We start from the raw sequence: 15,649 nt of genomic DNA on the forward strand, positions 1-15,649 counted from the left end.
GAAACTGAATGGACAGTGTGCATTGACTGGAGGAAGTTGAATTCAGTAACAAAGAAAGACCATTTCTTCTTCCTTTCTTGGACCAAGTATTAGAGAGAGTGGTTGGCCATGACTTCTACTGTTTCTTATATGCTTACTCAGGGTATTTTCAGATTGCCATAACATTAGAGGACCCAAAAAAGACCATTTTTATCATCCCATTTGGAACATTTTTTTTTTTTTTTGATAGATAACCAAACAAATATAATAGAAAAGGCTAAAAAAGCCGCATGTATACGGGGGTATACTGAACAGCCCCAAAAGAGGCTGGAAAAACAACAAAAAAGGGTAAAAGACTCACCCACCCTCAAGTGGTCCCAAGCCACTCCAAAAAGCCTAACAGAGAGTAGGTTTCCTCACCAATGTACACCTTAGCCCAACTCCACAAATTACATACAAAAGAATTCTTGAATTTCTGGATATCTAAAGACCCTCCCCTGAACACTATCCTATTCCTTTCCTTCCAAACCGTCCAAAAAATGCACAGCGGTATGGAATTCCATATTTTTTTTCTTTTTTTCCCCACAAAAGAACCCCTCCAGCTAAGCAACACCTCTATAACCGACTCTGGGAACACCCATTGAACTCCGAAAATGACAAAGGTAATCTCCCAAATAGTTTTAACCACTATACAATGTAAGAGAATATGATTCGCATTTTCCTCTTCGCAGCCGCATAAATAACACCGATTAGGGAACTGCCATCCCCTTCTTTGAAGCTTATCCAAAGTGAGGATCTTCCCCCACGCTGCCTCCCATGCAAAAAAAGACACTTTTGTTGGAACCTTGTCCATCCAAATGCGTCTATTTGGAAAAGCACCAATTGAGTAGCCGCTCAAACTTTTGTAGGCCCCCTTGGCCCCAAAGACGCCGTTGCCTTCCCGCTTCCATCTCACTGAGTCCTCCTCCTGAGAAATCCTAAAATCCTTTAGAAGATTCAGCATTTCTCCTATCTGATCTATCTCCCAATCATTGAAATCTCTAGCCAGACTGAGATTCCAACCTCCTTGACCCAAACTAGAATCCCACACTTCGCAAACTTTGGCATTCTTATGACCCGCCAAGGTAAACAACTGAGGAAAAGTTTGAGAAAGCGCCTCATTGCCACACCACTTATCCATCCAAAACAAAACTCTATTCCCCTTCCCAACCTTAAGGTCCATGCTCTCCCAACACCAATCCGCCTCCTTCATTATCTCCTTCCACATCCCCACCCCATAAGGCCCACAAACATCCTTAGTCCTCCACCCACATCCCTCTTGACCATATTTTACCCCTATCACCTTTTTCCATAGGTTATCCTTCTCATAGGCATATCTCCAAACCCATTTGCCCAACAATGTTTTGTTCAACAAATCTATCTTTCGGATGCCTAATCCCCCCTCCTCCTTAGGGCTGCAGACCACTTGCTAATTAATCAAATGAACTTTCCCCTCCAAACTTCCTCCCCCCCACAAGAAATCTCTTTGGATTTTTTCAATCCTTTTTGCCACCGCCTTCGGAATGCGAATAAGAGAAAGGAGGTAGATGGGTATACTAGCCAAAGTGCTCTTAATAAAAGTAATTCTTCCTCCCTTCGAGATATATTGCCTTTTCCACTGGGCTAGTCTTCTTCTCATTCTCTCTTCCACCCCATCCCAAGAAGAAGAGATTTTATGATTGGCTCCAAGGGGCAGCCCCAAATAAACAGTGGGTAAGACCCCCAATTTACAACCCAGCTCAGCCGCCAACTCCTCCATCTCATCCACTTCCCCCACCAGAATAAGGACACTCTTAGCCATGTTAATTCTTAAGCCGGAGGCAGCCTCAAACCACGCCAAAATCCAGCTTAAATTGGTCAGTTGCTCTCTTCTAGCTTTGCAGAAAATTAAAGTGTCGTCAGTAAAGAGGAGGTGCGAAACAGTCAGCTCTTCCCCCCCTCTCCCCCGCATCCTACAGCCTGAAATAAAGCCCCCTTCACCAGCCCGTCTAATCATGGTGCTAAGCACTTCCATACCCAATACAAAAAGATAAGGAGAGAGGGGGTCTCCTTGCCGCAGCCCCTTTGAATTCGAAAAGAAACCAGCCGGAACCCCATTGATTAATATAGAGAATTTGGCGGTAGAAATACACCACCTCATCCAATCCATCCATCGAGACCCAAATCCCATCTTCCGAAGAACCTCCATAAGGAAGTTCCAATTGATACTATCATAAGCTTTTTCGATGTCCAACTTACATATCAACCCTTTCTCTTTTCTTTTATACCAATAATCAATCACCTCATTAGCTACTAGAGAAGCATCCAAAATCTGTCTCCCTCTCACAAAGGCATTTTGGTCAACTGAGACCACCCTATCCAACACTTTCTTTAGCCTATTTGCTAGGACTTTGGCTAAAAGTTTATACAAACTCCCAAGCAAACTGATTGGCCTAAAGTCCCCCAAGTCATCAGCTCCTCCTTTCTTGGGAATAAGGACCAAAAAGGTGGTATTAAGAGACTTGGCAAAGGATCCATACTCAAAGAATTCCTTAAACAGGTCCATCACCTCCTCCTTCACCAAATCCCAGCAATCTTGCCAAAAGGCCACTGTGAACCCATCCGGGCCTGGAGCTTTGTCACCCCTCATCTCCATTAGTGCAAAATGAATTTCCTCCTCAGAGAAGGGCACCTCCAAATTTTCAGCTTCCCGGGAATTAAGATGTTTGAGCTGCAGGCCCTCAATATCCGCTCTCCACCCCGGCTCTTCTGAAAGTAAATTCTGGAAAGCATTCACTATCCCCTCCCTCACCTCTTGATCCTCGGTCAGCGTCTCCCCATTAATGTAATCCTGTCCAAAGAATTATTCCTACGATGGGCATTGACCATACGATGAAAATAACCGGTATTCCTATCCCCTTCCTTTAGCCACAGCTCCCTAGATTTCTGCCTCCAATGAATTTCCTCCATTAGCACCCATTTATGAAAAGCATCCTTGGCTTCTTTTTTCTGCTCAGCTTCAGCCATGGACAGACTCCTCTCACTTTCCACTCCATCCCAGTACTCCAGCTGTTGAAGGGCAGAATTTTTATTGACTTCCACCCTTCCAAACACCTCCCTATTCCAAACTTTAATATTTTGTTTCACAACCTTCATCTTGTAGGCCAATCTGAAGCTGGCCCTACCTCTTGCGTCAATCCCTTGCCACCACCCCCGGAGAAGACCCTTAAAGTCGTCCATTTTCAGCCACATATTCTCGAATCTAAACGGAGTTGGGCCTCTCCTTAACCCCCCACCCATCAACAGAATGGGAAAGTGGTCGGACGTGGGTCTATGCATTTTGCATTAGGCTACCCCACTGAACATATCTAGCCACTGCTGAGTCACTAAAAACCTATCCAGTCTTGCCCAAGATTGGTTATTCCTTCCCCCACTCCAAGTGGCAATGCCCCCTTGCATAGGAAGATCAATGAGCTCTAAGTCATCCACAGTTTGGGCGAAACTTCTCATGGCCCCAGACAATCTTCCATGTCTACTCCTTTCACGCTGGGACAAGATTACATTGAAATCCCCCCCTATACACCATGGCTCTTCCCACAAGCCTCTAATCGCCCCTAGCTCTTCCCACAGACAATCCCTGTCTTCTTTGGGGAAAGGACCATACACCCCAGTAAATATCCATGTCATCCCATTTTCCACATTCCTCATCCTACACGAGACTGAGAATTTCCCCACCTCCGTCTCCATCATCTCCAGAGACCTCTTATCCCAACACACCAGAATCCCTCCCGCAGTGCCCATAGCATCTAAAGCCACCCAATTAGACCACCTACCAGAACCCAAGCTTCTAACCACGCCCTCCGACAATGTCTGTATTTTGGTCTCCTGAAGACAAAAAAGATCCACCCTCTGACTTCTGATCACTGCCCTAATGACCCTTCTTTTGGCGCTGTCATTGGCCCCACGAACATTCCAGCTCAGTATTCTTAGCTTCATTTAAATTCCATAATTTGGCACCCCCTTACTTGCCCACCACCATTTTGTTTCTTCCCCCCTTCATAGTTAATGGAGCATTCTAATCTTTTCAACTCCCTCTCAAATTTGGATTTCTCCAGAATGTTCTTGCTATGAACTCTTTCCCTTCTCTTCTGAATTTTAACCAGAAATTCCATAATATCCTTCTTCAATCCTTCTGTCGAAAACCCCAGAAAATTGTTGAACTTGGCCAAATCACTGTTCTCCCAGCTAAGCTCCCCCCCTGCCTTATTTATTCGTGGCACTATTTGATCAGAGCCCAAGTCCTTTCCAATATCAACAGTGCTGCTTTTGCTAACCTCCACCAAATCCCAACATTCTCCAGTTTCTCTCGAGGGGGATTCCAATCCCGTGATCATTTGGAGCGGATTTTCATCCTCATCACACTTCTTTCCATTCCTAGAAAGGTCGCAAAACTCCCCCACTGGAGTCCGACCAAAAAGAAAAGAAAGGGAGAGAGGAGGCTCAGGGATTAAGCAAACGGACTGAACGTACCTCTTCGCTTCCTCTACAAGGGCGAGATCAGTCTTTGTTTGCTCTATGTGGAGGGACTCTGCCTCTCTCAACCTCCGCAGCCCGTCCTTCTCCCAAAACAGAGAGCATTCATAGCGTGGGCTTCCCGAGCTTGGGCCGCGACATTGGGCCTCAACAAGATGGTCACTTGGCTCCCTCATTGGCCTTTGACCGTCTGCTACCAGACTTATATCCACCGTGGGCTTCCAGGCCTTAATCCGTCTGGAGTCCACCTTCTCCTTTTGCCCAACAGAGACCACAGAGGAAGAAGATGGGCTTAAACCCTCAGACCCACGAGGCTCCACCACATAGCCCATCACTGAAGGCCCACTCTGCACAATCCCCTTTCCCTTGGGTCTTAGTTGTAGCGCACCCGGCCCACGAGACCACTCCGTGGATCGCCCCGACCCATGAGTCAGTCTTTGCGTCCCATCCACAGTCTGCAACTGCTCCTCGAGCCTCGAGCCTCCCTCAACCTCCCTCACGCGCTTGCCCTCGCGTGGTTGGAACTCACCCTCAACCTCTCCATCTGCTCCGACACCCTCAACCTCTTCATCTGCTCCGTTGGATTTTCCTTTCTCGACGGTCGACGTCACACGCATCGTCGGCCTCGTCTCCCACCACAGAGAAAGGGAATAGCACAGATTCTCAACGCATATTTCAACCATTTTAGGGCTTTTCCCCCCATTTATCCTAACCCGAATTCTAACCCACTGTAGCTCCTCCTTCCTCTCCGTTTTCTCATCTATATCCACAAAGCCCCCGCACCCCTCTCCTATCTTGCTCAGAATGTCTCGGTTCCATAGAGAAATGGGAAGACCCACAATCCTTACCCAGGCCTCTCCTTCTTTCTCTTCCTCCGACACGCATCCCGTCCTTTGGCTCCATTTTTCCAGTCGCATGACGAAGCCACCGACCTCTATTTCCCCATCAACTAGGGCTTTCTCAGCTTCTTTTACCATCTCAAATTCCAATAATACCTTTCCATCGTTCAATTTGGCAAAGCCTAAATTGCCCTTTAGCCCCCACACTTTTGACATTTGGGTCCCCCAGCTCCTTAAATCTTCCCCCTCTCCGCGCCTTGGGTTCCAACACCCGACAAGGCACTGGTTTAGCTTCTCCAAATTCTCCCTTATAGCTTTGTTATCCACTTTCACCCTAACCACCTCGTCCCCAGTGCTGCATTTTTGCTTGACCACCTCCGCAAAGGATTTTCCCAACATGGGTATCCAAAATTTGTTCTTGTCCTCTTGTCTCACTTGCCCGCCTGGACTAGACTCCATCTCACGCAGCGCCTCCGCCAAGAGGACCCAACCTCCTTTTGCTCCTCTGCCTTTGGGGACAAAGATACTGGACCTCTTCTTTGCCCTATCAGTAACCCCCAATCGAAGGAAACATCCCCCCTTATTTTCGCCTCGCACTAAGGAGAAAAATCTCTCCTTCTCTTGCCAGCGTTTCTCCCAATAGCCAGTTCTCATGTCCTTTGAACAACAGAGCAAGCCTTCAATGAGTGGCCCTAAACTTGCCGGCCCCAATTTGATCCAAGAAGAAACATCTCCCTTTCTTTCCACTATAAAGATTTGCATCCTACCCTTCTTCTTCTCTGTCTCGACCAGAAAAGTCTTGGATTCTATCCCAAAACTCCTTTTCCTACCCCCTGACTGGAGATGACTCACTGAGTCCCCGTTCACATCTTGGGACCAGCTTTCTTCTTCATCGCTCTCACACACTCTCTCTCTAGATCTTTCTCTCTCTTCCATCCCGCAACATATCCCATTTGGAACATATGCTTATCAAAGAATGCCCTTTGGATTATGCAATGTACCAACCACTTTCCGAAGGTGCGAGCAGTATCTTCATTGACCGGGTGGAAATAATCATGGAGGTTTTTAAGGATGACTTATTGTCTATGGCAATGATTTTGATGAATGCTTAACAAATATAAGGAAAATGCTTAAGAGATGCATAGAAAAGGACCTTGTACAGAATTGGAGAAGTGTTAGTTCATGGCAAATTTGGGAGTGGTCCTTGGCTTATATTATTTCAAAAGATGGCATCAAGGTGGATCATGCCAAGGTAGAACTTTTTGTGAAACTTCCAGCAACCACCACAATCAAGGCAATTAGACAATTATTGGGACATGTTAGCCTTAATAGGAGATTCATCAAGGACTTCTTGAGAATTTCTTAGCCATTATGTGCCTTGTTATTGAAAGAAGTTGAATTTAAGAAGATTATGCATGCCAAGAGGCATTTGATAAGTTGAAGGAACTTCTAACATCAAGCCCCATTGTGAGACCTCCCAACTAGGCATTACCATTTGAGCTAATGTCAGTGAGATGCAAGTAATTATGTCTTAGGGGTTGTTCTAGGCTGAAGAGAGGAAGGAAGGCCTTATGTGATCTACTATGCCAGTAGAACATAAAGTTTAAAAAACTACACCACTATTGAAAAGGAACTCCTTGTTAGGTATTTGACCATATCGCAAAGCTTATTAAACCAAGATCAAAAGGATAGTTTAGTTCTTATATGGCTTTCTTCAGCTTATGCTCCTTTCTTGACTCCCTTTGTGTAACAAGCCAAGGTGGGTACTCTATCTATAAGTTTTTCCCAAACCATAACATGAAAAATGCATTTTTGACACCAAAATAGCAAAATGGCTAGTAAAGACTGATTGCTAAGAAAATTGATAACCATACAACATTAAGTCCATCCAAAAGCGAAATGGTCTTAAAAAAGAAATCAACATTTTATGTTTGTGTATGCACCTTGGCAACTAACCATGCTTTCAACCTCCAAATAGCACCATTTAGTGGTGTTTGACAATAAAGACATATTTGCAACTAAACATTTCCTTACCTTATGGTAAAGTAGCATAGTCCCATATGCCTCCTTAGTAACAATTAGGAATAGCAATAGCAGATAGAGATAAAAGAAAGAATTGAAAAAGGAAAGGAGAATTGAGCACAAACAAGGTAGTTGGCAAGAGAATACTAGATAATAGTGTTCTTTTACCTTTTCAAAGAGCAGTAGAGATATCAACATTAAATGAGGCAATTGGCTTAGTAGTGGGAGAAGAACCTCCATTGAAAGATAATAGATTGCAAGTTGGAGGAGCAACTCACCTGTTGCCACCTTTCTTCTCACATAGATTTGCAAGGTTTTCATAGGCACAAGAACAATGAAAGCCTACAGTTGCCTTCATGGCAGAAAACTAAACTATGATTTGTAACTCTTTCTTAATCTTCATAAGTTTAGAGTCCCACTAAACTTATCTTTGAAGTATCTCACTTTAGATGTTTAGGTCTTCCCAACAAATCTCTCCTGAAGTCATGAACTTCAAACTTGCCACTTTCCAACAAAGTTGTTATCCTTTCCCTAATGCCATTACAAAACCTTCTTTAATACATCACAAGAGCCTCACCCTTGGTGTCTTCTCTAACTTAGAAGTAGTCTAAGTACTAAAGAAAATCTCAAACAAATTTACCAATGAAAAACCCTCACAGAAGTTCTTAGCTTTGCTTCAAAATTTTCTCCAAGAATTTCCACAGCTAAAAGAGCAATCTTTCATTGTATACTACCCTAATATAAATTTAGTAGTGTTTAGTTTGATTAGGAACCCTTTTCTGATTGTTTCTAGTCAGAATCTAATTTAACTTCCCTTTTTTGAAGACTCCCAAGTGAAAGCATGATTTCTCTCTGAAAATTGTCAAGCGATGTTCCATACATAAATCTCTTGAAATCTAAGCTTAATCTGACCAGGGAAAGATCTTGAATTGTCTACTAACTAGAAATGAATCCATGCTTGCTCAACTAGATGTTCAAAATCATTAAACACAGCTAAATTAAATCTTCATGGAAATTCGTTGTTCAAGTATGAAAATCAAACCCAAAAAACATAGTAAAACAGGTCAATGTTTCAACATTCCATCCAAAGGGATAGGTTGGTTGTGTCTCATCTGATGATTTGGATGATTCTTTTTGTGCTTTTCCTTTTTTATCAAGTCTACCACATTTTGACACACTTTCAGTGTTCAAAATCACGCAAAACATGTCTCAAAATTAGCTTGAACATCACTATGAATTCTTCAACTTTCAGCTTGTGCATTTGAACATATCAAGTGTCCGTTCAAGCAAACTCAAGATTCTTTTTGTGAATACTTTGAAAGCCTTCACCTGTACTTCTTTGAATATATAACCACTTTTCCAATATGCTGACTTCTTTCAAACTTAAGATCTTCATCAATTTAGTATGCTTTCCACACCCTGAATTTGAATTCATTCTCCTGTAATTGAATAGTCTGAACCGTCTCAACCTCAAACCTTAACTTACTGACGTGTTGATCACATCTTCATTACCAAGACTAAGCAGTGAACTCAACTAATACTGCTAACCTCTAAACACTCCTAGCTTAGTCAAAGGTTGTTTGCTATCGGTTCTCAAAAACAATTTTCTATTTTTGATAAGAAAAAAAAATTATTGTTTTTTAGAACAAAATAACACCAAAACATATTCGGTAACCAAAAAACAAAAAACGGTTTCTTGTTCTTAAAAACAAAAAAATAAAGTGTTTCCTAAGAATATATTTTAGTTGTTTTCAATTGCTTTTTCTTGTTTTCTAAAGGTTATTTTAAAAAATAATGGGACATATAAAATTTATTTTTAAAAAATATTTGAAAACATAAAAAACAAGTTAAAAATATTTCAAGTTTCCAGATAGACTTTTGTTCAAAAAAACCATCAGAGAACTGTTTTTAAAAACTATTTTCAACAACTATTATTTGAAAATAGTTTCAAAAACATTTCCAAACATACCTGAAATTGCCAATAATAAAAGTATACATTCACAAATGGCATAAGTTGAAGAATGCAGAGTGGAGGGTGAACTAATTGATGGCATCATTGCATGGAAGCAACAAGAGTATGCAGGGCAATTGGAATATAATTTAAGAGCACGAAAGGAAGAAGGGCATAGAACAATAAGACCTTCAATCCCTAACTATCTTTGATTTCCAGAGAACAACCCTAAAATTTACTTTAAAGGTACTTGGTGGAGAAGCTTTTCATCTGACTAGCATGCCCTCAACTCTCCTCTTGGAAATACAAGTAAAGGCTCTAAGTCAGAAATTATCAAACTTAGTAATGACAGGAAAGACAATTGCAATGAAGCCTTAAAACAGAATAGGTGTACACCACTCTGTATATTCTACAAAAGCCCTCAAATCATCCTAAAAAAATTTTAACATTCCTTTCAAGTAAGATCACCCAATTGAAAGTGGGGCAAAAAACGTGTCATTAAATTTTGCCTCAAGAAGATCCTCAAAACCCTAAAATGTTATGATTAACATGTTTACAATGCTCCCTGGTGATCTCAGATGTGTCAATATCAATGGTGATTCATTATTTCAATGAATCATTTCTTCATAAATAAGAAAATTATGTAAATATTTACTCGAAATCTCACTTATCAGATTCCATTGTGGGAGACAATTTTTTTGGAAGAATTCATCATAAAGGTATCTTGTAAATCGCTAATGTCTATTCCTCTTGACTTTGAGGTTCGCGACAGAAACCTGCCTATTAGCTATGATCTTTTACAATTCAGTAAACCCATCTTTAATTATCTACTTATACACTAAACATACCCTAAGTATTTTTTGCATTGTAGTAACAATGAACAGAAAATTCATTTCATTCCCTACTCTTATAATCCTTTTCCACACCAAACTTGAAAAAAGATTCCCACTTCTTTTGACCACCATCCTCATCACCTTTTCCATGTTTACTAGACAAAAATCAACTCTAACCGCTGTTTTTAACGATAGATCTCAATAAACATTTACCTAGAAAGACTTTGTTTATCCTTTCTAGATTCTTCATACCAAAGCACCAATTTCTCTCTGTTTATCCTCTACAAATAAATTTCTTTTGTAACTTTTCTAGCTTCTTTCTTTTCTTTTCTTTTTTTTCTTTTTAAGAACCAAGGAACCTTTCATGGTCAAGCCCCTAGGACTCTACATGGGGACCAAACCTCGGGGTACTGATCACACCTGCAATAACCAGCACTAGGTAAATCAAGATATCATTAGTGGCAGGATTCAAACCCAAGACCATGTGCCTCTTACTAAGGACCACACCGCCCAACATTCACCTTGACCAATTGAGCTGCCCTGGTAAGTTTCTAGCTTCTTTGTTATTGATGCTAGGATGATAAAAGTAAGCATGAAAACTTGGTTTAGCAGTTAAAATAATATGAATCTAATTGACCAGCTGCTTTTACACTTACTCAACTATTGAGTCCCACACTAGCTTTGTTTCATGTGGTGAACTAGAAAGAGAAGATGGCAAAGACTCTACCTGCATTATAACTCTACACTCAACCTTTCTATAACCTCACCCCTGTTGGCACAAGCTCAATATTTTGAAAATGAACATTCTACCTTGAAACAACTTCCAAAGAGAGGAGAATATATAAGAGATGCATTGCTTAATCTTTTCCTACAAAAAATAATAGAGTCATTAGCATGTATAAATAAATGTGGGATTCTTGCATTGACATTAGAGATCTTACAAACAAGCTAGTGTGGAAGGCCTCCAATGAGGGTATTTTCTAATTAGATCCTACTATAGATCATTGTGTCTCGAAGTTGCCCTATCCTTTCTTGTTAGAGGGCTATGGGCTTTCCTGGTGTCATATAAGGCTAGCTTCTTTCTTGGGGGATGGCTCTGGTTAGGGCTTTTTGGTTGGCTACATGGGGTAGTAAGGTAGGATGTTAGGGTTTTTTGGTTAGTTATATGGGTTAGTAAGGTACAACGTACATCTTTCTTGCCCAATGGATTTTAGATCAGGGTTTTTCTTGTGCCCCTTTTATGTGATCCTAGAGGTTATATTTTAAGCCTTTACTTGATTTGTGTCTAATGTCAACATATATCCCTGTTCCCAAGCATATAAAAGAACACCAGCATACAGATAAACTAGTTGATGTAAACAACCAAAGTAAAATCACTTCGCATAAAGAACCATTCACTCAAGACAAATTAAATTTAATCATGCTCAAACTCACAAAACAAACTTACAGGAATACAGAAATGTGCAACACAAAAATGACATTAGGCCTCAAAGTGCATCATGTATGGAAGTTGCATATAAAAGCTCAAATTTGTGCATCAACACTTCTATATCTCAAAATCTCGACGCCCAGATAATCAACAGGGCCTTGGACAGCAACATGAGGCTTTCCAACTTTCACACGGATGGCAGATATGCGTGAGTGTTTGGTTAGAGTGGTAGAGGCAATGAGTTGAGCCACTGACTCTAGAAGATTTTGAGGTGGTCCCTCCACAATTTCCTTAACAATGCTGCTCATGTATACATGTTAGGAGCATACCTCACATATGGCGAGCAAAATAAAGATAAAATTAATACAAAATTGCATGTTTTTAATAAATAAAAAATTTGGTCATGGAAAAACTATACAGGCACCTATAGTAGGTGATTTTTGTTCAACGAGTGATGTCTATTACTCAATTATCAGGGTTATAATTATTAAACTGGAGAATGCTATTCTTGCAGAATTCCTAGAATGAATTCTTAATACCAACTGAAGAGATCATTTTTTTTAAATTAATGAAATTTTAACAGTATTTAACTTACTAAATGAATGAGGAGTGATCAGGAAGGTCACTCAGAGATAGCATTACGCTATTAACCATGGTAAGAAATGCCAAAGATTAAATGGTTTTGAGCAATGTCTCTATTCAATGAAGTCCCAGTGAAGTATGGGATGGCTTAAGCCTGGTAGGCTGTATATGAGCTACTGAAACCAAACACAATTTCTTGGGGTTTCATTATTGCAGCTTAACAGATTTTCCCTGTTTCGGTTATTGTAAAGGTTGCTCACCGATAAATATCTGTATAGCTGATTGTATCTGACAAGCAGTCTGATCTACCAGCTGCTCGGAGATCCATCCAAGCATCAACGTCTACCAAGAACTTCTGACCTAGCTTCCTCTCTTCTGGCTTCACCCCATGAAATCCATGGAACCTCAAGCCCCTTAATATGAGTTTGTCTCCCTTCATTATCTCTCCACTGTCCACCATTGCTCCTGATGAGAATCATTATTGTTAAAAATCATGTATCAGCAAACTAAACTATGCTTGCATGGACCACTTCGATGCTTAGGAAATGTATTTATTCCAATGATCAAAGAGTTTTTATTTTTTTGCATACACAATAATATCAGACAAGCATCAGAACTATTCCTCCTTAGCCCTTTAAATCCCCTCATGACTTGAACTCCTGACCTCAACTGATGTCACTGATGAAGACTCATGACTGTTGATGGGCCAAGAGTGAATTCAGTGAAACTTACATCACAAATAAAATATCATAGAAATAAAGCATTAACATATGGAAGAAAACCAATAAAATTAAGAGACCAGCCTATAATTTCACATTCTTCTGGTGAACATTTTGACAGCTCAAAATCATTCTTCATAGACAACTTTACTTTTAGCTTCTGAACAAATAGATGTGGGGAATATGTCCTACAGACTGCATAAACTCCTAAACCCACTCAATAAACCATTTAATCCAGCAAAAGATCATCTCAGACATTGAATTAGCCCTATAGATATTCCTTTGAATCTTCCCATGCTTATCAGAAAGCATACAAAAGCATCTAAGCATCTCTTCATAATGCAATATCAGTATCATTAGTTGTAGACGGTTATTCAGTAGCTTGATTTGTTGCTTAAAGAACAGAAGCTATCCAATCTCTTGCTTGGCACATTTAATCAACCAAAACAGAAAAAAGGATGTGGCATTAAATCCTAATGGAATATGCAAATGCCCATCAAAGACATCTCCTCAAAGATGCATAATTAATGTTGCCAGTAAATCAGAATTATAGTGGAGAATGGCAGGATCTATGATATTACGACAACAGGAAATGTAGTGAAAAGAAAGAGTGAACCCCAAGTTTAGGAAACATATACAATCTTAAAATAATAAATTAAGAGGGAAAAAAGGTCTACAAAAATGTAAGAAAGACCTTCTTCTAAATCTGTCTGTCACTACAAAAGATTAAGAGAGCAAAGAGTCGATAAAAATTTAACAAAGACAGGCATTTACAAGTGTCTCCCACTATTCTGTAAGAGATTAAAAAGTAAAAGACAATTTTTAATAATATAAAACTTTATGCTCTCTGAAACTTTCCTATTATGGCTGCTGATTAGACCCAAAGCCAAAAAGTGGAGAGCAGAGTGACTCTTTGGATTTCTAAAGGAAGTCGCTGGTGGTTCCATATGACCAACGAAACTTTAGCCAAGGAGAAAGGGAACCTACAACCCTCAAAAAAAATAAATTTAAAATTATGCTCCTTCAGCTCACACCAAATAACAAAAATTGGAGCATAGCAGCTCTTTAGATTACAAGACAATGATCACTGAAAGCTCCACATAACCATCAAACATTTTAGCCAGAAGAAAACATTACCAATTGAGATTCTTCCTTAAAAATGCAGCGGGTATTTGGAATTTTCCAAACTTGTGTAATTGTTTGATGGTTAAGATCTTGTCAAAGTCAACTTAAGCATATGTCCCTAGACCCCTCCAACTGGGAGGGCTTTCTACATCACCAGATGGACCAAGTGATGAAACTGCCTTGTGAAGGTCAGTTTCAAAGCTTTTAACAGAAAGTTCTTAATTTTTCATAAACTTGGGCATCAAGTTGATTCAGAGTAAACCAGTTAGTAATATGTTATTCACCCAATTAACATACTACATTTTTGTCCACTTCCCTCATGTATTAAAAATAATCTCAATAGATTTGAGATTCTTGTTTCACCTTTTCCCCTTAAAATGCTAAATATCCAACAATTCAGAATTCTCTTCCAATCACACACACACACAAAAATCTAACTCCCTGAAAAAGGACTATTTTCTACAGGACTAGAGCCCTATGAACAAGCATCACCAATCTTATATAGAAGAAATGTGTCTTCTACATCCCCTTGATAATTTAAAATCATAACATGAAAATCAATACAAAAAAAAAAAACATTTTTGAAGAGCCATTTCTTTGATTAGTTCTAATGAACAAATCTGAATCTTTCCTTTTCTCCAAAATGTAAGCCAAACAATGAAGCCATTAAAATCCTACAAATGATGAATTGTACACAAACACAAAGTTCTACAGAAACCCATGACAACTTCTGTAGCGTATAACTAGGGTTTTTCGTCAGAGGAGACAATAGACCAATACAAAAGAATATTGAATCTTCTAACGGCAAAAAAAAACCCCATAAACGAGAAACGAAAATTTCTTATGCCTAGCATTCCACTTACCACCAAGGGATGTTTCCATGGTTATGACTCCAATTCTCGCTAGATAAAAGCTGTGGCCGTGCCGGAGAGATGGGAAGTTCCGCCGGAGGACCCTGTGTTGAGGCAATTGACTGAAACTGATCCTTCTAATTCTATCACTGACTTACATGGCAATTCGGAAGAAGATGAAGATGAAGAAAGGAAGTGTAGATAGAGGTGGGCATACCTGGCGGCAGAGGCAGACACAGGAGAAGGGAAAAGGCTCAGGAGCTCTGTGTGCTCTCTCCTGATGTTTTCTACCTTACCCACCAAGCCTTGCAATCAGGCCTCTCTTGTAAAACCCTCCCTCTATTTGTTTTTCATTTTCATCAAGTGAAAAAAAAAAAAATTATAATATGACATTGCTAAATGGGAGGGAACCTCGTTGATATTCTTGGAGACCTAGATTCTTTTTACATCACCTTAAAGTGTCATCATTTGAATAAGAAAAGGCCATTCACCAAGGAACCAAAGTTTTTTATTCTATTTTTCCGCATAAGTCAGCCCCATATTAATTATTTTTGAAAACCATTATAGACGATGTTTTACCTATTTGAAAACCTAAAATATTTTTAATCTATTTTAAATTCGTTTAAAAATAATTTTTACATATAATATTTTATTTTTAATCCTTCTATGTATTTATATAATTATTTTTTAAAATAGTCCTCACAAAATAAGTGAAATCAATTAATAGATGTTCTTTAAAAGTATCATATTTTCTCTTCTTAAGAACAA

General features: G+C 39.8%; 1 protein-coding gene across 3 annotated transcripts; it reads right to left on the reverse strand.

The window, feature by feature from the left end:
- Window positions 1-11,530: 11,530 nt before the first annotated feature.
- On the reverse strand, window positions 11,531-15,361 carry LOC100263553 (dihydroneopterin aldolase 2). Of its 3 annotated transcripts, none has more exons than XM_059737988.1 (4): window positions 15,099-15,361; window positions 14,894-14,985; window positions 12,447-12,651; window positions 11,531-11,904 (listed from the first exon to the last, which is right to left on the reverse strand). In XM_059737988.1, exons 2-4 carry the CDS (start codon window positions 14,910-14,912, stop codon window positions 11,700-11,702), a joined length of 429 nt encoding a protein of 142 aa, XP_059593971.1. In that variant the 5' UTR covers window positions 14,913-14,985; window positions 15,099-15,361; the 3' UTR covers window positions 11,531-11,699. The 3 variants fall into 3 exon arrangements, with proteins under 3 accessions (XP_059593971.1, XP_059593972.1, XP_010652439.2); XM_059737989.1 differs by having other exon boundaries at window positions 14,894-15,003; window positions 15,099-15,286; XM_010654137.2 differs by having other exon boundaries at window positions 14,894-15,009; window positions 15,099-15,286.
- Between the last annotated feature and the right edge of the window lie 288 nt (window positions 15,362-15,649).

This window comes from Vitis vinifera, chromosome 7, assembly GCF_030704535.1.
Source record: "Vitis vinifera cultivar Pinot Noir 40024 chromosome 7, ASM3070453v1".
Taxonomy (NCBI): Eukaryota; Viridiplantae; Streptophyta; class Magnoliopsida; order Vitales; family Vitaceae; genus Vitis; species Vitis vinifera.

What these genes read in the sequence shown, in the direction of transcription:
- LOC100263553 (XM_059737988.1), bottom strand. An exon ending in AGCTATACAGATATTTATCG is followed by an intron (nt 11,905 to 12,446) that starts GTGAGCAACCTT and finishes ATACATGAGCAG; the next exon opens with CATTGTTAAGGAAATTGTGG.